Source organism: Pelobates fuscus, chromosome 8, assembly GCF_036172605.1.
Source record: "Pelobates fuscus isolate aPelFus1 chromosome 8, aPelFus1.pri, whole genome shotgun sequence".
Taxonomy (NCBI): Eukaryota; Metazoa; Chordata; class Amphibia; order Anura; family Pelobatidae; genus Pelobates; species Pelobates fuscus.
In genome coordinates this window covers 144,251,827-144,273,453 of record NC_086324.1, presented here as the reverse complement: position 1 = coordinate 144,273,453, position 21,627 = coordinate 144,251,827, and the positions used below count along the sequence as shown (strand labels likewise).

Genomic DNA, 21,627 nt, shown 5'->3' with positions numbered 1-21,627 from the left:
TGCTAGCCAACATTCTACCGACCACTGAATTCCTTTTTCCATCTCACTAGAGGGAATCCACACCAGCATGCCTAAATGAGTGCATGGTGGAGTTTGCCACTTTCGTACACTGCAGTTGATAGTCCCATGCTTGTGGCTCCCATGGGAAGAGCTCCAGACATCTCCTTAAAGTCTGACTGCATAAAGTAAAAATTGGTGGAATGTCACCTACCGGAAGTACGTCTTCTAGGCCTCGAAATAAGTCAAGTAATGGCACCTATCCTGAGAATTCCTTCTATTTTCTACCAAAAGTGGCAAATGCAGGTCTGTGTTCCTAAACTGTACCATGGGTCCATCTTATGTCCCATCTCACTTCTCTGCAATTCACTCAGCTTTCTTTACTTCCTCTCTTCCTTACTTCAGTTGATATTGGTTCAATCTCTGTTTTTCAACAACCTATGACATGACATTTTACAAGCTACTGCCACCAGTTCACATTATTTTGAGTCATTAAAAAAATGTATATTGCAGGGCACAAAGGGGCAGATTTATAGATGCATAAAAACAGGTGTTATTTTGGGGCAAAGTGCTATATTGGGAGCAGTCACCATGGAAACTAACATAATTGTCTTTCAACTATTATCACTTTACACCCAGAGTTTTGCCTTGATAACCTCATATAGAATCAAGACTTTCTCTTACCTGGTGAGATGAAGAAAGTTCTCCACAGCTTCTTGTCTCGAGTGATATCTCTTATTTCTTTGGTCATGTTTACCAGTCTGCCAGCAACAGGTGGGACACGCCGAAAATCTAGAATTCTGTGCGGGAAAAGATAAAAAATTTAGACATTAACTTAAAAGTAAAATTTTTAATTTTATTTTTCTATTTTACTTCCTTTTACTCTTCGTTCAGTAAAAGTTCAGGTTTTATTTCACATTCTTCACATCTATCAAGAAATATGCCTAATATATGTCATTGCCTTATTCTCTCTATATATTTCGATTCTTTCTCAAAAAAAAAAACTATGATTGAGATCAAAGTTAACATGGCTCCTTCCAGGCTCAATCTATCCTCTCAAAGCATTTTTCCACAGGCTACTTCAACATTGAAAATGACACAAGTTCAAGGACATAGAGCTGATGGCATGAAGTCTACCATGGGATTTCTAATTCCTTTAGAAATGTGGCCACACATTTATTCCAAAGAGATAAGTTTGGAAGTAGAATGTACACAGTATTAGAGTACATTATAAGAGCTAAACCAGAAATTAAAAACATTTGAAAGATATCAAAGAAGATTTCTCAATATCTCTTTCTTCCTAGAAATTTAAGTGGGTTGCTTGGTAGTCTTTTTTGTGCAAATTATGACGCTTATCAGGATGCACAATAATAAGGAGGAAGTGGAGGTCAGGTCACACAAGACATGCAGTTGGTCAAACACAGACCTGTTGGGTTTATTATTTTCTGTATCTAAATTTGGCTATCATGGGCAACTGTTGACACACTACATATGCATCTGATGCATGTTACAGATTTATTTTTTTAACATATTCTTATGTAATTTGGGCATTGCCACCAATCACATAATGCAGAAATGGATTACTCTAAATTATTTGGCCCAGAGGTTACTATTTGGAGCAAGTCTACCAAATATTTGCAACCTTTCCACCACTCTTCAAAAAAATAAAGTCTTATGTTTTTTTAGTTATCCTCCCAGAGTTTGATCACATTGATACACTGATAAAATATGGTATAATCTAGATGTAATGTAAGTTGAAACTTCCTTTCACAATTACTTTTCCTGTCTGTGTTGCGAGTAGGTTCTCATAGATCCTTAACATAAGAGCAGACATTTACATTTGAAACATTTGAAAAATTGAGAGTTCATGGACTCATTTTGACATGAAACAAATTGCACTGCTATGAACAGTAGTCTTTCGGAGGACCACGAGTGATATGTGGTTGATGGGTGCGGATATATTATATATGCTATATTATATTATGCATAGTTTTATTGGAGGTCATTATTAATATTATTGGCATCTATATTGCACCAACAAATTCCGTAGCGCTTTACAATATTATAGGGGGTGAGGGGGATATAACAATATATGCGACAGTAACAAAAACTTACAGGAACAATAGGTTGCTCAAATGAACAATAGGTTGCTCAAACAAGCTTACAGTCTAGAGAAGGTGGGGTATAAAACACAATAGGATGGGAGAATAGCAATCAAACAAGGTGGGAGTGAAGCAGAGCTGGAGGAGAGAGCAGAGTGCTGCCCTTTAGGAGTGAGCAAAGGACAAGTATGTGAGGAAGAGGTTACTCTGGGAGGCTATAAGCTTTCCTTAAGAGATGGGTTTTAAGGCACTTTTTAAATGATTGAAGACTAGGGGAGAGTCTGATGGTGGTAGGCAGACTATTCCAAAGGAAGGAAGCCGCCTCCGAGAAGTCCTGCAAGCGTGAGTTGGCCATACACGTGCGAGCAATGGACAGGAGAAGGTCATGGGCAGAGACCGAGAAGGGGCATACTTAGGAATGAGTGAAGAGATATAAGAGGGGCTAGAATCGGTCAGTGCTTTAGAGGTTTGGATTAGTACTTTGACCATAGTGCTAAATGATAGGTCCTGTAGGGATAATAGATGGGTTCTCTAAAGATGTTAGATGCAAACACATTTGTTCTGTACATTACTTTTTTATTTCTTTCTAGGTACACTGCCTGGCTGCTTTTCCCCCAAGAGCAATTTTACTGCATATATTTGTCAACCTTCCAACCCTTTCCAATGTCTATTGCTTTATTTTAGTGTATTGATTATAATTCTGTTTCTCTACAAAATCAATGCCAACTGAGTGCCAAGTGTCTCACAACTCAACTACTCACCTCTCAAGTATCTTTTATTTGTGATGCACCCTACATATTGGTTGTCTGCTAAATGTTCACTGTGTCCACATTTTTTTTCTTAATTATTATTTGTATTTCTAAAATATTATCATTATAGATTGTAAGCCCATTCTGCATTGTGTTTGAGAAAGACATTGATCAGGACTTTGTATATGTCTTTTTTTCAATTTATTAAAGTACACATTTATGTAAACATATGATAAACTTATAACGCAAATGGGAATAACTAGGCAAAGAAAGAGAAACAAAAGTACTTAATTCGCAGAATGTTCTGTACAACGTAGTGGAGTTCTGCGGGCAGTTCATGACCCTGACGGTGACGATGGGTTTCCTCTGAGGGCTGCGGGTACGAATGGGCGCACCTTCGCTGGGTCCCAGTGAGTGGTAGTGGAAGGTGTCGGCTGAGATGGTGCTGCCGCTGGTTGCTCAGGTAGTCCAAGCGTCTGCACTATACCAGGTATTTCAGTGGCATCGGTGATTTTCAGGTCGCCATTTTCTCTCAGGATGATTAGGCTTCTCGGCGCTCCGCATCGGTATGGTATTTTATGGGCAGCCAGATCCTTCGTTAGTGGGCGCAGTGTGCGTCTCCAATCCAGGGTAGCTCTGGATAAGCCAGGAAAAAATGTTAATGAGTGTTCCTCAAATTGTAGGGGTGACCTGTTGCGGACGGCCGCCATGAAGGCCAGTCGGTCTTGGCTGTGCTGGAATCGGACGATAGTGTCCCTGCTGGTGCTCTGGGTGCCTGTGGCTGGTTTGGGGATTCTGTACCAGCCGTCTAGAGGCATCGCCTTGGCCTGTTTGGCGGGGAATAGAGCGTTGAGCATCCTGCGGAATAGGTGCGGGAACTCCGCCGGCTCCAGTGTGTCAGGCAGGCCTCTGATTTTGATGTTCTTCCAGCGCCTTTTATCTTCTAGTACTGCTAGAGTTTCTTTGGCTTGTATCTGGTTTTGTTGTAGGGCCGCCACTTGTCTCTCCAGTGTTTGTAGGCGGTTCTCGTGATCCGCGGAGTTTAGTTCAGTGTGTTGCAAACGTGCTGAAACTCCATTGATTTCCTCCCTGAACTGCCCGATGTCGGTTGCTATGTTTCGGCGTAACTCACCTAGTAGGCTCCGCAACGTGTCCTCCGTGACAGGAGGCTTCGCAGCCGGTGAGGGCTTGGGGGGTACAGGTCTGTTAGGTACCTTAGTGTAGTAGTCCACCCCATCTGCCGAGTTTTCGTCGCTGGAGGATATTCCATCGGACATTGGCGCCATTTCTGGCAGTCCCGCGGCTTGCGGCCTTCTCAGGAGTTCGCCGATATCAGCCATTGTGGGGGGTCGTTCAGCTTTATATTTCTTGGTGTGTCGCCCCATGCCTTCAGCGTTGTTGGTAGCACCATTTTGCTGGGTTTTGCGGGTGAATTCCCGAGGGAAAATGCTTTTTATTATTGTAGCTCTCGGAGCTCGAGGAAGATGCGTCCTCACAGTATGGCCGCTGGCTCCGCCTCCCCCTAGATCAGTAATTCTTAACCTCAGGGTCGGGACCCAAAATTGCAACACCGTAATTTTTTAATAGGTTCCCAATGTTTAGCATAAGAGTATGGTATTTACTAGACACTAGGCAACTGTTCACAATAACTTGGTTACTGCAGCAACAGTGCCTTACCCAATATAACAGAGCCACTTTAATACTGCAAAACATTGTGGATAAACTTGTTTTGCAGAATACATTTTTTTTGCTGACATATTTATAATTTACCATTTTTATATATTTTACTATTTTTACAATTTCCATTTAGGTTGTATAGTGGGTAATTTAGGCAATTTTCTTAATTGAAGAAAAGGTGAGCAAGCTAATGTCACTATGTAATTTGTGTCCCTGATTTGGAAACTGGATATAAATGTGGCTCAGGACACGTAGGAGGAAATGTAAAATTACAATAAGCTGGAAAAAAAACTAGTGAGCTATTTAAAAATTAGTTAAGACAAGACTCATATATTAGTCCATGCTCTAGTGATCAATGCAACATTGTTAAAAGAGTGGTCTTCATTAGATGATGGTCTTCATTAGATGAGTGTGCCTTTGTTAGTTGAGTGGTCTTCGTTAAATGAGTGGTATTCATGCGATGAGTGGTCTTCATTAGATGAGTGGTCTCTTTTAATAATATGATTGTGTAGAATAAAGAAGGATCATTTAGTAAACATGAGTCATCAAGCTCCCATAGCAACATATGCATGCAGTCTGTATCTGGGATAAGGAGACATTTTTCAATGGATCCAGTAGTATTCTGGTTACAACAATCAGGTAGAAAAATATTTAATCGTGAATGCTATGAAATAAATGTATTTTTACAAGGTCTTCACACTGCTTACCTAAGTGATTCCAACTTAAAGTAAAGACACACAACTACAACCTAATGTGGAACAATAAACCCGAAGCATAGCTGAGAATTATGGATAATGTAACGTCAAGGTTAGACCTCCAACGCAATAGAGCAATAAAAGAAATGTTCTTTTCAAAACACAAGTTGAATTAAAAACAAAACAAAAAAAACTCATATTACAAGAGAGAATATTTTAATATATTACTAACTACAAATACCTTATATAACTTGTCTGTAATTGGAGAGCAAAAACAGGGTGCAAGAGAATACTGAGAACGGGCAGCAGCTGAAATAGCCTGCCCTTCGATGGGTCCCCGCTCAGATCTCAAGCTGGTTTTAGCTCATCTTGTGCCATTACAGAGAGAACATCTCTGAAACATCAGACTGGTCCCACCCATACTTCGGGCAGTCCAGATCTGAAATGCCAGCAAGTTCCCTCTGCACTAGAGACACAGCAACCCCAGACAATCGTTTCAGCCTTGTTAGGCATCATTAGTGAGGCATAGCTGATGTCTGCCTAGCCACCCTGAGCAAGGGGTCCACGTCTGGATTACCCTTTAAATTTATGGAGAGCAAAAAACAGGGCGCAAGAGAATACTGGTTTTAGCTCATCTAATTTTCTAATGTAATTGAAAATAGTTTAATGTTTTATGGAGTTAGTTTTTGTGCAAATTATACCTATTTCTTTATGCTAGGTAAAGAGTAAATCGATATATATTGTCTTTTTAAAAGTTTGCAAAACATAAACAAACATTTTCTTATTTGTGTTGTAGGGGGTCAAACAATGATCTAATAAAAAAAGTATTTAACCAGGAAAGGCACATTCAGATTACTCTGGTTTTCAAGTACCTCCTGGAGATACCTTAGTCCACCATCCAGGGGTTGTTACTATTACCCAATTTAATGGTATTGATTTTATTGATTTTATCTACCTGGAAAGGATGAAGAGCTTAGTCAACTCTGCCAGGATTTGAACCTGTGACCCAAGGGTTGAACAGAGTCTACTGATGATGCATTAGCCCACTGAGCTATCACACCAGCCTTTACGCAATTATTATTAATGCAATTTTTCGTGTGAGGTCTAATTTCAGATTACATGAAACAAGATTATCATCTGGCTTGTTTTAAATTTGAATGATCTTGCATAAAGGCTGGAGTTTGGTCCATCTCCCAGTGTCTGGCTCATTGAATGTGAGCATTGTAAGCTGTTTTTATCCATGTATTGCTGGCATCGATAAGCATTTGACTGCTTCACAGTATAAATTTTATGTGAAATTCCCATCAGCACAGCAGCATATTTTGGATTAAAGACAGTAATATTTTTATATTAAGTTAATTTTATATTACCGAGCATATTTTGAGAAGATCAAATATGTTTAAGTGATGAGCCAGGATATTTGCATTTAACAGCTGATGTGGGCAGGCATTAGTTCATTTTTGGTCGAGCATTTTATGGTCAGTGACAATAATGTGCATTCAACATGAATGGACTGAAAACACCAATGAGTCAATCAGATTTCATGTTTGAGTTGAACATTTAAGGTGTACACCGATTATAACTGAATATCACCTCAGTATGTGTCAATTTAATAATATACATGAAATAAAAATACACTACAATTTGGAGCTAATTCACCTTTCTTTTAATGTTGTATGGGAATTTTGCAAGTAGCTTCATTTTTTCTTTTCATGAACAAAGTTACTTTCAAATACGTGGACGTTGTGAATGAAAACTAAAAATATAATGCTAGCAGTTGGATGACACGTAATGTTTGCAAATTGTTGCAGCTGTATAGAATGAATAGAGTGAATATGAATAGAGTAAAGGGAGACATAGTGTTTTGGCGATTATGAGCTTGAGGTGCCATCTGAAAGTACTACAAACACTCTATAGTGCTTTCCATTTTCTGCAAGACATTCTACAACTCAACAACTGTTTTATTCACACAGGACGAAGTTTGTTAATCCACACTCATGGGGAAATCCCCCAAAATACATCAGGAAGAAATCATAGATGAAAAATGCACATTCCTTGAAGTAAAAGAAGCAGTTGAGAAAGGAGTGGTGCGAAACGCATCCAGGGCTTCTCTAATTTTGTTTTAGGGTCGGCTTCTTTGGTGGTCTCCCCCATGAACAGCAGCTGCGGGTGGTCCTATGCTTAGGTGTTGGACTTTTTGTACTTCGTTCACTCATATCCTTTTTTTTTTGTTTTGTTTTTTCATTTTCACATGCTTGGACCAATACAGCATACACGAGGATTGCTGTTCTAGTATCTTGCCATATGTATTTTCATTTTATACTTCAATAAATGTGCATTTTTTCTATGATGTCTTCCTGATGTATTTTGGAAATTCCCTATGAGTGCGGATCAACAAACGTGTCCTGTGTGAAGTATCATTTTAAAACGGGGAGGATCCCAGCACCGAGAAGGTAACCCTGTTATTGCACCTATTGAACTGCTATAAGTATGATAAAAAAAACAGTATATCCGTGCTTATTTAATTTTGGAGTTGCGGCCACATGTATTTTGTAAGTGAGGGATTTTCTTCACTTTTCTGCCTTTTTACTACTAACTGTTTTATATAACTAAATCCTGTAGTTATCTATAGAGACACTTCACTGCCCAATTAAAACAATTTTTTTAAAAAATCACTGGTTAGTAGATATAACCCAAATGAATGTATGCATTTAATTTTTTTCTTTTTCATTGAGTGTATATCTTAAAACATCTTGCAGATCTTGCAAGCCCTCCCCTTCTACCCCCGACAGACTTCCTGTGGCTGTCCAATCACAGACTTCACAATGAGAAGGCTTTGCAAAGCAGGTGCTCTAGCCATTGTTGCCTCTTGAGTTTAGCTACATTAAGCTAAACTACTAGAAAGTAACAGGACTGGTTTTCCGGCAGCCACGTGGTGTAACAAGGTACGTTTTTTAAAAGAGCCAGTTTCCATAGCTGTACTTTTTGAAAAATTAAAAAAAAAAAAAAAAAATCGGCATACTCTTTACATAAAATACTATAGGAAGCTAAGGTGCTTTGGAGGACTGGGGTGTCCCTTTATCATTAACATGTCCTGGTAAGTGGGTTTTGCTTTATCTAATACAAAACAACAACAACAAAAAAAAACCTGAAAAAATATTTGCAAATTAATTATGCAAACTACCTAAATATTGCATGTGCTAAACAGAAATACGTTAGACAACTGATAACAGGTAACTGATTTACAAAACTCGGATAGTATTATCAGCTTCAAAGTAGGCGCACACACAACTTGGAAGGTACCAAAAAAAACTACAGCATTACAATAAATTAAATTAAACCTGTAACTAGATTTAAAAAAAATAAAAAAAAACAATGATAAAATGCAAGTGCAAAAGTCCAAACCTTAAGTAAACAGTGTGCACATGAGTACATGGAAAAGAAAAAAAATAAATATAAACTAAGATTGAAGGATTTACATTCCAGTGAAGGTCATTCCAGAGTATTAAGTGACAAAATACTTTAGGCAGTCACCATAATGCCTGCCTACTGCTTGGGGCTGATCACTTTGTCTCAGAGAATTGTTATTTTTACCTTGACAAACACAACCTTGCGTTCCATAAATCCATCAAGATGTTGCAAGGCAGGAATTAGGATGGGTAACTCTGGATTTACTGAGCACATTTTTGACAGGGTAAGAACCACAATGCTGCCCTGCTCTTTATAAAATATTTTCAGTTACCTTTATGGATAGAAACTGATGGTGGCCCATATTTGGGTTTTAAGAATAATACTGTAATAATGTATTGTGCGTGCAGGGCCATCTTTAATATTGATTGGACCCTGCGCAAGCATTTACTTGGGCCCCCTGCCCCCCACCCCATGGCATGCAGTCATTCCCTCCAGCGCAATGTAGTGGCGGAACTAAACTAGAAAGGGTACTGGTGCAATGCTTATTTTTGGGCCGCTATCGCAAGGGTGGCCATACGGTAGATCCCCATCTGTCATACAATTCCAACAATGTTATGACACCTGGGGATCTATCATTGTCCTATGCTTGCAGGGTTGTATTTAGTAATGAGCAGTGTTTGTATGTTTGAATGTAAGCATGTTTTGTATGGAGTATGTTTGTGTGAATGTAGGGGTGTGTATGTGGTGCTGGCATTTGCATGCAAGCATGTATTTATGTGTATGTATTTATGTGTATGCAGGGATGTGTTTATATATAATTTTGGTGTTTTTAACACAGATGTGTGTTTGTGTGTAGTATTAATGTTTCAATGCAGGAGTGTGTTTGACACACACACAGTTACACAGACAGACAGATACAAACAATGATACACAGATACACACACTGACACATGCAGATACACACTGACCGCTTATAGATACACACAATGAGAACATAAAGATACACACACACACAAACAGATACAAACAATGGCACATAGATACATACTGACACATGCAGATTCACATATAAATACTGATCGCATATAGATACACACATACATTGAGAACATACAATGCATACAGATACACACACACAGATACAAAGATAGATACAATTACTACATTTAGATAAACACAAACAGACACACAAATACACAACCTGACACACGTGCTGATACACACCGACTGCATATACACACACAACAAGAACATACAGATACACACAGACTACATATAGATACACTGGCACACACACTGACACATAGGCACACACACAGATACACAACCTGACATACATGCAGATACATAGATACAAACACTGACATACATGCAGATATAAAGGTACACACACTGACACTACATATAGATACACTGACACACATACAGACACACAGGCAGATTTAAAGATACAAACACTGACACATACAGATACACACACATATATACACGCTGACACATAAACACAAACGCACAACATACAGATACACAGACACATACTGACACAGAGAGATACAGGCCCACCGGTAGGTGCTAAGTGCATGGGCCACCCGATGGGCCCCCATAGTTTGCCGGCAGAGGGCAAACGGGACAGCTGTCTTGGGCCCCCCTGTGTAACGCTTACATATATTGATATGGAGCACAACTGCAGATTTCTTAGGACTTAGATTGTTGAATAGAATACTTAGAAAATAGAATAGGAACTGAGTATTCAATTATGGATAATACAGGTACTGTTTCTTTAATTACTTCGCTGTTTGTTTAAACGGAGCAAGCAGCTTCTGACATACATGCAATCTGGCACACTGGAGTTGCAAGTTTTATGGAAACACAGGAGTTTGGAAATTAAGTTGAGCAGGAGTGATTTGTTTTGGAGTTAAAGATAGCAGGCCTGAGAGCAGGCTGTAGCATGAATGCTTAGCGGACTTTAGAGCAAGCTGTAGCAGGAATGCTTATCGGGCTTGAGAGCAGAAAAGCTCCTATTACAGATATAGAATTTGACTTAGCTTCCAAGGGTGAAAAATCAGGTTCCCGGAGTTCTCCTCCGGGGAGGGAAGTTTCTCAGACAGGATGAGGAAGGTCCAGATACTAGCCGTGGTCGAGGAAAGGAGAAGGAGGGTATGTAGATTTCCAGTCCGGTTCGGTTCACAAGTAGAGGTTGCAGAGAATCTTTAGCCGGTTTGATTTCGCGGTAACGCTGTTCAACAATCCAGCGTTTTGTATCTGGCGCGGTCGCATTATGTAGCGTGGGGAGACCGCATCAGAGAAGGGTGTGTGGCTAAGCTCCGTCAACCCGGAAGAGACAAGGAATTACCGGTAGTTAAGGCATGACACCCTGCAAGCAAAGGGCTCGGGGGAGCTGCCCCGTTTGCTCCACGTTAAAGACAGCCCTGTGTGCGTGAGTTACTTTATTTGCAACAAATGTGATCCTGTAAATTGTTTCTGTTCTTTAGTGAGGGTGTTGATCCAATGCTGTAGTCTCACGATGCACAATAGTACAGCATTGAGGTCTATGGAGGCCGGAAGGATCTTCCATAAATGGAGACAATTTCTCTGCAGCCATCAATGGTGACGGCTGGGGGATTGACACTTCTTCACAGTGGTGGCTTTGCCAAGTGTCAAGAAGTGTCAGGCATGGGACAAATACTACTTTGTCTCAGTTTATTTTCTGACCTGGTGGCAGTGGAAGGTGACAGTACCACTCCAAAGGCCGAATGGCTGATATCTCACTTCTAAATAATGTATTTACTAAACAGTGGTGACCTGACCGTGATTTAAAAAACTGACAGTTGACAAACTATTTTCCTGGCACTGTAGCTTCCCCATCCGTCAAGGCTCCGCTCTCCCCCGTGATGCAGAAGGGGTTAAAAAAAAACCTTATGTCACTTACCTGGGTCCAGCGCCAAGGCGCTTGCTTGGGTCCACCTTCTCTCCTCCCCCGCCAACGTCAGCCGGCTGGGGAGACCTAATGCGCATATGCGGCAATGGCCATGGTCGCATTAGGATTCCCAAATAGGAAAGCATTATTCAATGCTTTCATATGGAGTTTTGGGTTGATGCTGGATGCAAAAAGTCGCCTAAAAGCCCAAAAGTCCCTCTAGTGGCTATCTGGTAGACATCCACTAGAGGTGGAGTTAAGCATAGCAAGTAGTTATTGCAGTTTATTAAAAACTGCAATGATTACCTTAAAGGGTCAAGGGACCTGGAACACTGTACCCAGACCCCTTCAATGAGCTGTAGTGGTCTGGGTATCTATAGTGTCCCTTTAACCTAATAACCCTAATTAGTATTTGGAGTTTTTCTCGCATCTCTTAAATCCAAGCCGCACACCTGATAATCATGATGTAATTATCGAGGGCCTAACTGAACAGGAAATGTTTATTACAGGAATTATCTAAGTAGTTACCAGAAGCATCAATTCCTGTCTAACTGATACACAAAAAAAGCTGCTTAAAAATAGACGCATGACTGTATGGAGTGTTTAACAAGTGCAGTTATGCTGCCTTTGAAGTGTTCTCTCACTGCATATATTGTTTTCTACTGAAAGAATAACTGCAACCTTGCAAACTGCCAGCAGGCTGTGGACAACATTAAATAGAAATTTCAGACGTTTTTTTTTAAGCATTATGAAGATACTGCAATAAAAAAAAAATAAAAACAAATGAAAAGTGAGAAACAAAAAAAAAATACCTTTGAGCTTTCTACCTTTTTTTTTGCTGTAGAAAACAGCAAGTGACTGGAATCTCTACAAACAAATACTAGCCATCACATTGTATCAGTGGGAATGTTGAGCATAACCTTGCATAACAGGAGTTTATTGGGTATGCAGTTCAGCAATGCCAATCTCCATTCATGAAAATGCATCAATACAGTTACTATGCAAAATAACAGAAGTAGAGATACAACATCTATTAGCTTTTCAAATGGTTCCATATATATACATAGGGATTAAGGAGAGAGCGCAGGTAACTTTTTATTTTCTTTGGTTTTTACTATATATTGGGGCTGATGTCTACTGTGGTCCTTGCTGCCGGCCCAGTAGTGATGGGAGTGAGCGCAGGACGTCTCTTTTTGTATTTGTATTTACATTGTATCACACAGCCTGGTTACAATGCTCACATGTGTTCCCTATTAAGGGTTAATAAGTATATAGGGGTGTATATAAAAAAATACCCCTCTCTATCTCATTAGAGATCTTTGTCAGAAGCTCAAGGAAGCAGGCTGAGGGGTCAGTGTTAGGACCCGCTTAGGGGGGTCTGCCTTGACGTTGGGTCTGCCTTGGCATTCCCTCCAATGGCCATTGGAGCAACTAAATGACCTCCATTTGTCTAAATATACATAAGGATTAAGGAGAGAGCGCAGGTAACTTTTTATTTTCTTTGGTTTTTACTATATATTGGGGCTGATGTGTACTGTGGTCCTTGCTGCTGGCCCAGTAGTGATGGGAGTGAGCGCAGGACTTCTATTTTTGTATATCCATTTATATATATTTTTTAAATTGACAATGAACAAGCAGGGAGCTTTGCATAATAGCATATAGCTGAATCGATTTTTGAAAATATGCCTATTATTTACTTATATAATAAATTATATAGAGGGGACTACTGACAAGGGATTTTATTGCACCGTTATGAAATAGCACAGGTTGTTGTGGTATACGAGATGTATCAACACACTGTCTGGAGAATAAAACTACAAAATCACAACATATAATGCAACATTTAAAGCAACCAATATAAGCCATCAACTACAGAATAAGATTTCCTATTTTTTAGCATATCTAACCTGTCCAAGTGAAAGGCCGCTATTTCAGCATTGTGTCGCTCATAGTCCGAAAAGTAGAAGAAATCAGGTGGTGTTTCTTGTTCCCTTGTTTGCCTGTAAAGACAAAGAAAAGCCAATGTATAATTAGTCCACATCATTTGTTTTAAAAAACACAAGACATTACATGGTCACAATGAATATAGTTAAATGATAGCTGTTAAGATGAGGTTAAATACCACTGTTAGGCTCATCATGGAGGATCTGTCCCCGTGTAACCCCTTATCAGAGGAGGTCTAGTGTAAGAGAGAAGACCCTCATTGTTTTGCTTTATCACATGTTTTGCTTTGTAAAGAAATACAGGTGCCAAATGGCATGGTGTGGTATCGTTAAACCTCCTACTAATATGGTTCTCAAGCCAGTCTTGATGGACCAATAAAGATCCAGAATTCAGCGAATAGCCTATTACAGTCAAAGATTGTTGAGTTTTCAAAAATGGGACAACCATCTAAACCAGGAGATCACAAACACCGCAAGAACATATGGTGCAAAGGTAAGTAAGTACTATATAACTGTACGTCTGCTATAAATGTTACACAAGGGCTCGGTGAGCTTCTACACAATCACATCCATTTCAAGACCCTTAATACTACAAACAGTTAACCATCTTTTATTAATTAATAGGAAGATGCATTGATCTGTCAACGAAGAGTACCTATTGAGAATAAAGTGCCAGCAATATTCTTCACCTTAATTGGGCAACCTTATCTCGAAATCCGCCAATTAGAGACCATGCATGCTCTAAATAATGGTTAAAAGGTGACACTAATGACAATGCGAAGGGAAAAAAATGATCAATGCCCATTTTCTTTAAGGGAAATGTTCTGAATTAAAAGCTTCTGTTTAATTTTGACAATTTAGCCAGCTGCAGAATGCGTAATTGTTCCTTGCTGCAGCATTACTGACATATGGGACAATCATTAAATCACTGCAGGAACAGTATATTCTCACAAAATTTTACTCTCCTATTAGCTGCCTGCAGCTCAGGGTGCACTACTATATACATCATTAACTTTGGATCTGACAAACTTTTCTTCTCTGGTTTAAAATCCCCTATTTCTTTGGCTTGTTTGTGTAATTCTTCCTGGGGCATCAAGAACATAACTTTCACAATGCTCTAACTATTATAGTTCAATGCAGATGTGCTCTGCATACACATTTTTACTCTTGACCGATTTGTTTCCTTTTATATATTTTGTTATGTCTTTCCTAATACCTGTCTGTGATTATTACAGTTGAAGTGTCTATACTGAGATTATAGCATAACCCAAAAAACTAAATGGACACATTGTAGACAGCATAACCATTTTGGCCAATTATCACATTGACCAATATGGTAGAACCATTCAGTGCTAAACCATTTTTGAGCAGTTTAACACTGAATGAGGGTCCCTGGCCACCCACATCCCTGACCACACGGAAGGTGTGGCTGAAGCCGAGATCCACTTCCTTCTAGCCATACTGATTCATTCCAATAAGCTGACATGCTCGACCAATAATGGTTGGCCATTGTTGTTTAGTCTAATGCTTTCTCATTAGAACAGCACAGAGGGGATGGGCTGGAGGATTCTCATGTGGCATTCAAAATTAAAACATTGAAATGGTTTACAGTCCGAATGGAAGGATGGGACTTCAGACACTATAACCACTATAATAAGATGAAGCAGTTACAGTACCTACAGTGTCTATTAACTAAAAGTTAGTTGGGCTGTGTTTTTTTTTTTTTAAATCAAATCTATCAATATTTTTTTTTCATATTTACATGTCACACCTACAGGGGTCAAGTCCTGGGGAATAAAGTGTGGGAACTCTCCCAAGTCCCCCCCCCCCCCCCAAAAAAAAAATATATACACTCACACACACATATACGTGTGCACACACACACACACACACAGACACACACTCACATACACCCACACACATACTCAGACACACACACACACTCATAGACACACACATACACAGACACACACAAATTATTATTTTTTTATAAAAAAAAATGTCCACCCAGCCTCCCTACCTAGAGAGCTAGCGTGGACCTGTCCCTGGGGTCTAGTGGGGCGACTGTCTCCTTATCAGACGCGGCGAAGGAGCTGTGTCCTCTCTGCTCCCTCTCGCCGGGCGGGCTGTCTACTGATGCTGGGAGCCGGAATATGACGTCATATTCCGGCTACCGGCATCAGCAAACGGCGCACGGCGAGAGGAAGCAGAGAGAACACAGCCCCCTCGCCGCGTCTGATATGGAGACAGGCGCCCACCGGGGGGGTCCATCAGGTGGCCATCAGGCCACCTCTTTTGCCCCCCCCATGACAGCGTTCCTGCTGTAAAAAAAAGTGCAGGAACGCCGTTCCCACGCGCTCCTGCAGGACTTGAGCCCTGCACACCTAGCATGTCATGCGAATTACAATATGTTTTCCAGTGCTATATGTGCATACGGCAAATTTAAAGGGATGCCTAAGCCCAAGATGTATGTGATGGCATATCTAAGGTATGAGGTCATGTGCAGTGTGCCCCATGCCAACCATGAAAGTATGGAAGTATGATAAAGGGACACTCTAGGCACCCTAACCAATACAGTTATGATGTCAGGAGTTTCCAGGCATTATCCAGCAGTGATCTATCAAACCATTACACCTTGCTGTGTCAGTTATCTGTGATCCTCCTAGTCTGGACTGAAAAGGAGCTGTTCGTACTGCTCTTCCGACTCTCTCAGCTAATTCATACTGTTTAAACTGGGTATGACTTGGTATGATAATGCAAATATGAACTTTTGCTTTATCAGATCAAATCAGACCAGAGGACCATGAACACCAGACACAGCACGGCAAGTGTTAAACCATTTCAAACGGTTTTGACAAATTATTGGCACACATCACCCAAGAACTCCTGGTACCATACCCACAACATAGGGTTATATCATATAATATTTTGAATGTTTAATCCAATAACAACCTGTGTATGTTTTAAACATGTTCTCGACATAGGGCATTGTTGGCTAACTTTGGCGATGCAGGTATCTGTGGACTCATTATCATGGCCCATAACAAACCTTCCCTTTAACGGCATGTCAAGGAAAGTTGATAAACTGGCATTAAGGTGAACTGAAATCCCATAACTCACATGGCCTTTTAAGGTCAAAAATAGAAGACGTTATCAGCCACAATTCACTCTTACCTTGTAGTGATAACTATAGAATTCATCAAAAGGATGGAAATTAAAAAATATAATAGTAGGCACGGTAACACAACTGAGCTATGACGCTTTTATTATACGCTAATTTAGATCACCTGATATTACTTTAGTTAAAAACACATATTTTGGGCATCTTTGCTCATTGCGGGGTAGTATGTTAAGTATTCAACTAAAGAATTTACACCTCATAATTAAATTAATTTCTCTGCATCTCCCGCCTGCGTTGGTCTGAGAATATTCTGCTGTCTTATTGAAATGATGTTGCTGCTGATCTCATTTCCTTAAGCAGCCTTTGTTTCTCTACTTTGTTTCAATGCAATGAGGCATTTTACAGTTTGAGAACATTATCAAGACAAATACACTTCGCACTTAGTATTCCTGTCTTTAATAAATATTAGGCGCCCACGAGGTGGAAAAGTAATGTTTAGTTTATTTCTTACAGAAATCTGAGCCTTGTATGGAACAAAAACAGTCATGCTTAAGCACTTTCATATCATTTAGACAATAAAAGGTGCAGCGACCATTACTCATCTTATTGGGCTCTTTTCATATTTTTATTTTTTTATGGAACAGAAAAGCGCTGTTCTGTGCTACTTATTCCTACTGGGGATAGCTAAAGCTTATATGAATGTATGCACATGGAAAATGTTACCATTTGTTGTTACTGCAAAGTAACCACTATACCCATAATAAAGTAGCATATAGCAAATAAAAAAAAAAAGTAACAACAAAGGCAATGCATTCTAGCTCTGTTGCAATTTGAAATATTTGGACTATTTATGGATTTTTTTATTTTACTTGCAGTGCTGTATTTGGTCACATGGGGTGCTCTGGAAAATCTCCACCTATGCCCCGCTGCTTTATATAATCATGCAAGGCCTTCCGTCATTAGGAATGACAAGAGCAGAGGTATGAGAAAAGTATCATCCTTAGGTATATTGTTCAACAGTTTAGGGAACACAAAAGAGTTAGCAGCCAGATATATACAACACAACACTGCTATTAAGTTATTTTGTCTCCTGGATGGGAGGGCAACTTTCGTCCTAAACTAATTTGCATTTTTAGGAATTTTCACTTTATCTCGGCAATATTAACCCCTTAGTGACCAGACCGTTTTTCAATGTTCTTACCGTTAAAGACCAGGGCTGTTTTTACATTTCTGCAGGGTTTGTATTTAGCTTTAATTTTCCTCTTACTCATTTACTGTACGCACACATATTATATACAGTTTTTCTCACCATTAAATGGTATTTCTAAAGATGCCATTAATTTAATCATATTATATAATTTACTATAAATTAAAAACATATGAAGAAAACATTTAAAAAAAAAAAAATTTTTTTACTTTGACCCCCAAAATCTGTTACTCATCTACAACCGCCAAACACACGTGCTAAATAGTTTCTAAGTTTTGTCCTGAGTATAGAAATACCCAATGTTAACATGTTCTTAGCTTTTTTTTTGCAAGTTATAGGGTAATAAGTACAAGTAGCACTTTGCTATTTCCAAACCATTTTGTTTTTCTTCAAAATTAATAAAAGTTACATTGTAACACTGATATCTGTCAGGAATACCTGAATAACCCTTCACATGTATATATTTTTTTTAAAAGAAGACAACCTAAGGTATTCAACTTGGGGTATTTTGACACTTTTCATGCATCCATTGTACCACCAATCTATGCCAAAAAAAAAAAAAAAACAGAATCATAATTATTGGTGATGTTTTTGACACACATAGCAATTTAAGAATACATGTACTGAGAACTTGGTTACTGCCAAAGAACACCTTAATATGTGTTCAGCAACATCTCCTGAATACAGTGATACCAATCATGTACAGGTGTGGCGGGTTCTCTGGGGGCTAAAAGATCTTATTTGGAGGGTGCGCATTCCAGTTTTCCAACATGGAATTTTCTCATCTGGTCATCATGTACCCATGACATATTTTGGACATTTTTGAAGCCAGCCAATGTAATTTACCCCTATCAAACCATATATTTTTGAAAAGAATACTCCCTACGGTATTTCAAATGGTGGTATTTTAACACTTTCCATGCACTAATTCTACCACCTGTCTTTGTGAAAGCATTTGGTTAGTCATTTATTTGTGTTATTTTTCGTACACTTTGTATTTTAGGCATGGATTCTCAGTTCCTGTTATGTGTTACTGACAAAGGTAACATCCCAATATGTGTTCAGCAACATCTCCTGAGTACAGTGATACCACCCATGCATAGGTTTGTTAGGTTGTTTGGGGGGTTCAATGCCTAACTTCTTACATGTGTTTTTTTTTTAAATTTGACATTTCTTCTTTGCCTATCTTCTTTTTGGGGGGCCTTTTTTAAATATTCCAATTTATTTTCTTGCCATGAAAGTGCATATATTTGAAAAGTTGACACCCAATGTATTTTATATGAACTGTTTTGATGCCTTTGATGCCACCGTTGTAGCCAAAAAATTGGAGAAAATGTGTGGTGGTAATTTTCGATTTTAATTTTTACACACACACATTTGTGTGTGGTTTAGGGGAGCCAGGTTGTTTTATGCAAGGCCTCCCATATACACTCATGCCCCCATGCATAGGTTGAAATTGATCATAAAAATAGCCTGGCACAGTAAAAGTAAAAAAAACAAACTCAGGAACAGTAAACGTAACCAAAAAAAAACTGAGCAGCAAATGTAAAAAACGGACCACTGTGTGATGATGTGGCTTGAAGCAGTCCCCACTGCAGAGTCTAGGCTGTCCAGGGCCATCAGGACAGTAAAATACGGTGTCCTTTCTCTGTCCCCTCTTGAAACAGACTCTGCATCTTTTTTGAGGATTCTCCTTTGCCGCAGTAGGGGGAATTTTAAAAATAAAGAGCATAGCCCCAACTCTGCTCTCTCCCATCACCGCCCGGGGAGCACAAAATCCACTAAATGATCTGGAGCTGAAACTGTAAAAAAGTCAGTTTCATTCCGGGGTTTTCTTTTTTGAACAACAAGCGTTGTGGGTTGCAATCTGCATTAAGTAAATTGCAAATTTTTTGTACGAGGCCCTTGTCTTCCGTATAGTTAAGTAGGACTGCAGCAGCTGATCTGCCAGATGAACCCTGCCCATATGCCAGTGTTATGAATGCTGGTATATCAGATACCCATTCATAGTCGGTTCCTCCTGAACTGCTAAGAGCTTAGTGATTATAGCTTGCAGTTCTGGTATAACGACGAATATTCTCCAGCTAGAATGCAGCATACAAGAAGTCTTCCCCCAGCAGTCAGTCATATACTCAAATATATACCTAGTACATCCGCGGTCCTAAAGGGTTTAACCCCTTAAGTAACTCAAACAAAAAATGTGCATGACAAGTATTGAATTTCAACAATGTAATAGTTGTCATGTTTTTTTTTTTCACTAGTTGTCATACACTGATGAAGAGTGACAAGGGATGTACATTAGGAACCTAAGTAACCGTTTGCAATCCTGACAACTCAGAGACTATCCGAGCCGCCTGAAAAGATTTATATAATCACTTGGCTGAACACTTAGAAATTATAATTCAGGAGACTGGATGTAATTAACTCAAGACAAGTTTTTAACTAGCACAAGACAGGAATTTAACTACCACAGTACACTGAGTGCCATGACCCCTGAAGGCACTCAGCACACAGGCAGAGCATTGGAAGCCTACCCGATGGCTTCAGATGCTCTGCTACACTGCCGGGCGCCATGTGGGGCAACCTGGAAGTGATCTTTCCTGGGGAGCGATCACTCAGCGGCCCGGCAGTCAGAGGAGAGGTATTGCAGGATGCCTCAATATCGAGATATCTTCTGTCCACAGAAGCAATCAATCAATCAGATTCCAAACACTCCACCAAGGTCAAGACCAAAAAGCTGTCCAAGGATGTCAAGGACAAGATTGTAGACCTACACAAGGCTGGAATGGGCTACAAGACTACCGCCAAGCAGCTTGGTGAGAAGGTGACACCAGTTGGTGCGATTATTCGCAAATGGAAGAAAGACAAAATAACAGTCAGTCTCCCTCGGTCTGGTAAATATGACTTAGTGCATGCCCGTAGACTGCAGTGTGTCCCATGTATTTGTTCTAAATGCTTGCTTTAAAAAAAAAAAAAAAAAAAAAATGAGAGTGAGACATTCAATGAATTGTAGGGTCAATGAAATCATCTTAATTAAAATGAATAATTCACAAATACAAGAGCAACTTAAAAATGAAATAAGAGGTGGTCATAGACAATAAAGAAAAAACGGAGGCACTAAGAAAGAACGATTCCTACATGTATTGAGATGTCGCAATTTCAAAAATATTGATCTTGTTGAAAGAATGTAAAAAAGAAAATAAGGAATAATACAATAACCTTATATTATTCTTAATATCCAGTGGGATATGCGCTGAGCATAAATAGCCATACACTATTTATACAAATATATCTTCTTTATTAAACACTATACTTCATTATAAAACCCGCGCTGAATTGTGTTATATTGTATCTAAACAACCATACGTAAAAAATGATATTAATTCCTTATTTTAGATGTACAGCTATTTTTTTATCTTACACAAAACTGTGCAATTTTTTAATGGAATAGTCTAAGCCTTATAACCACTACACTCCCTATTTAAAAATGGTTCGCTGGCTAACAGCATCACTTCTCAGAAGATTAGAAGTACCGACGTGCACAAACAACCAGTGTAAATGTCAAAGCAGGCTGTAGTGGTTATGGTGTCAAGGAATTAATATTAGTAGTAGCTCATGCATGCAGTGGTTCTGATGTCAACCCTCAATGACCCTCACCATTTTTTTTGTCCAGAACGCAAATGTGTGCATGGTATTAGCTTAGCAACCCATTCAACAATTATAAAATTAGCTCAACAAACTATTGTTCATTGGTTATAACATATATATTAAAATAAATGTTTCAAAACATTTGGAGCCTACTATATTG

General features: G+C 39.2%; 1 protein-coding gene across 1 annotated transcript in view; it reads right to left on the bottom strand.

Annotated features, from left to right (window-relative positions):
- The window catches only part of FAM20C (FAM20C golgi associated secretory pathway kinase), a 152,908-nt gene that overhangs the window by 48,758 nt on the left and 82,523 nt on the right, over positions 1-21,627 (bottom strand). The window contains exons 4-5 of the mRNA XM_063430380.1: positions 13,456-13,548; positions 682-797 (exon numbers count right to left, since the gene is read on the bottom strand). Of these exons, the coding sequence (XP_063286450.1) occupies positions 682-797; positions 13,456-13,548 (209 nt within the window). The remainder of the gene's footprint in view (positions 1-681; positions 798-13,455; positions 13,549-21,627) is intronic.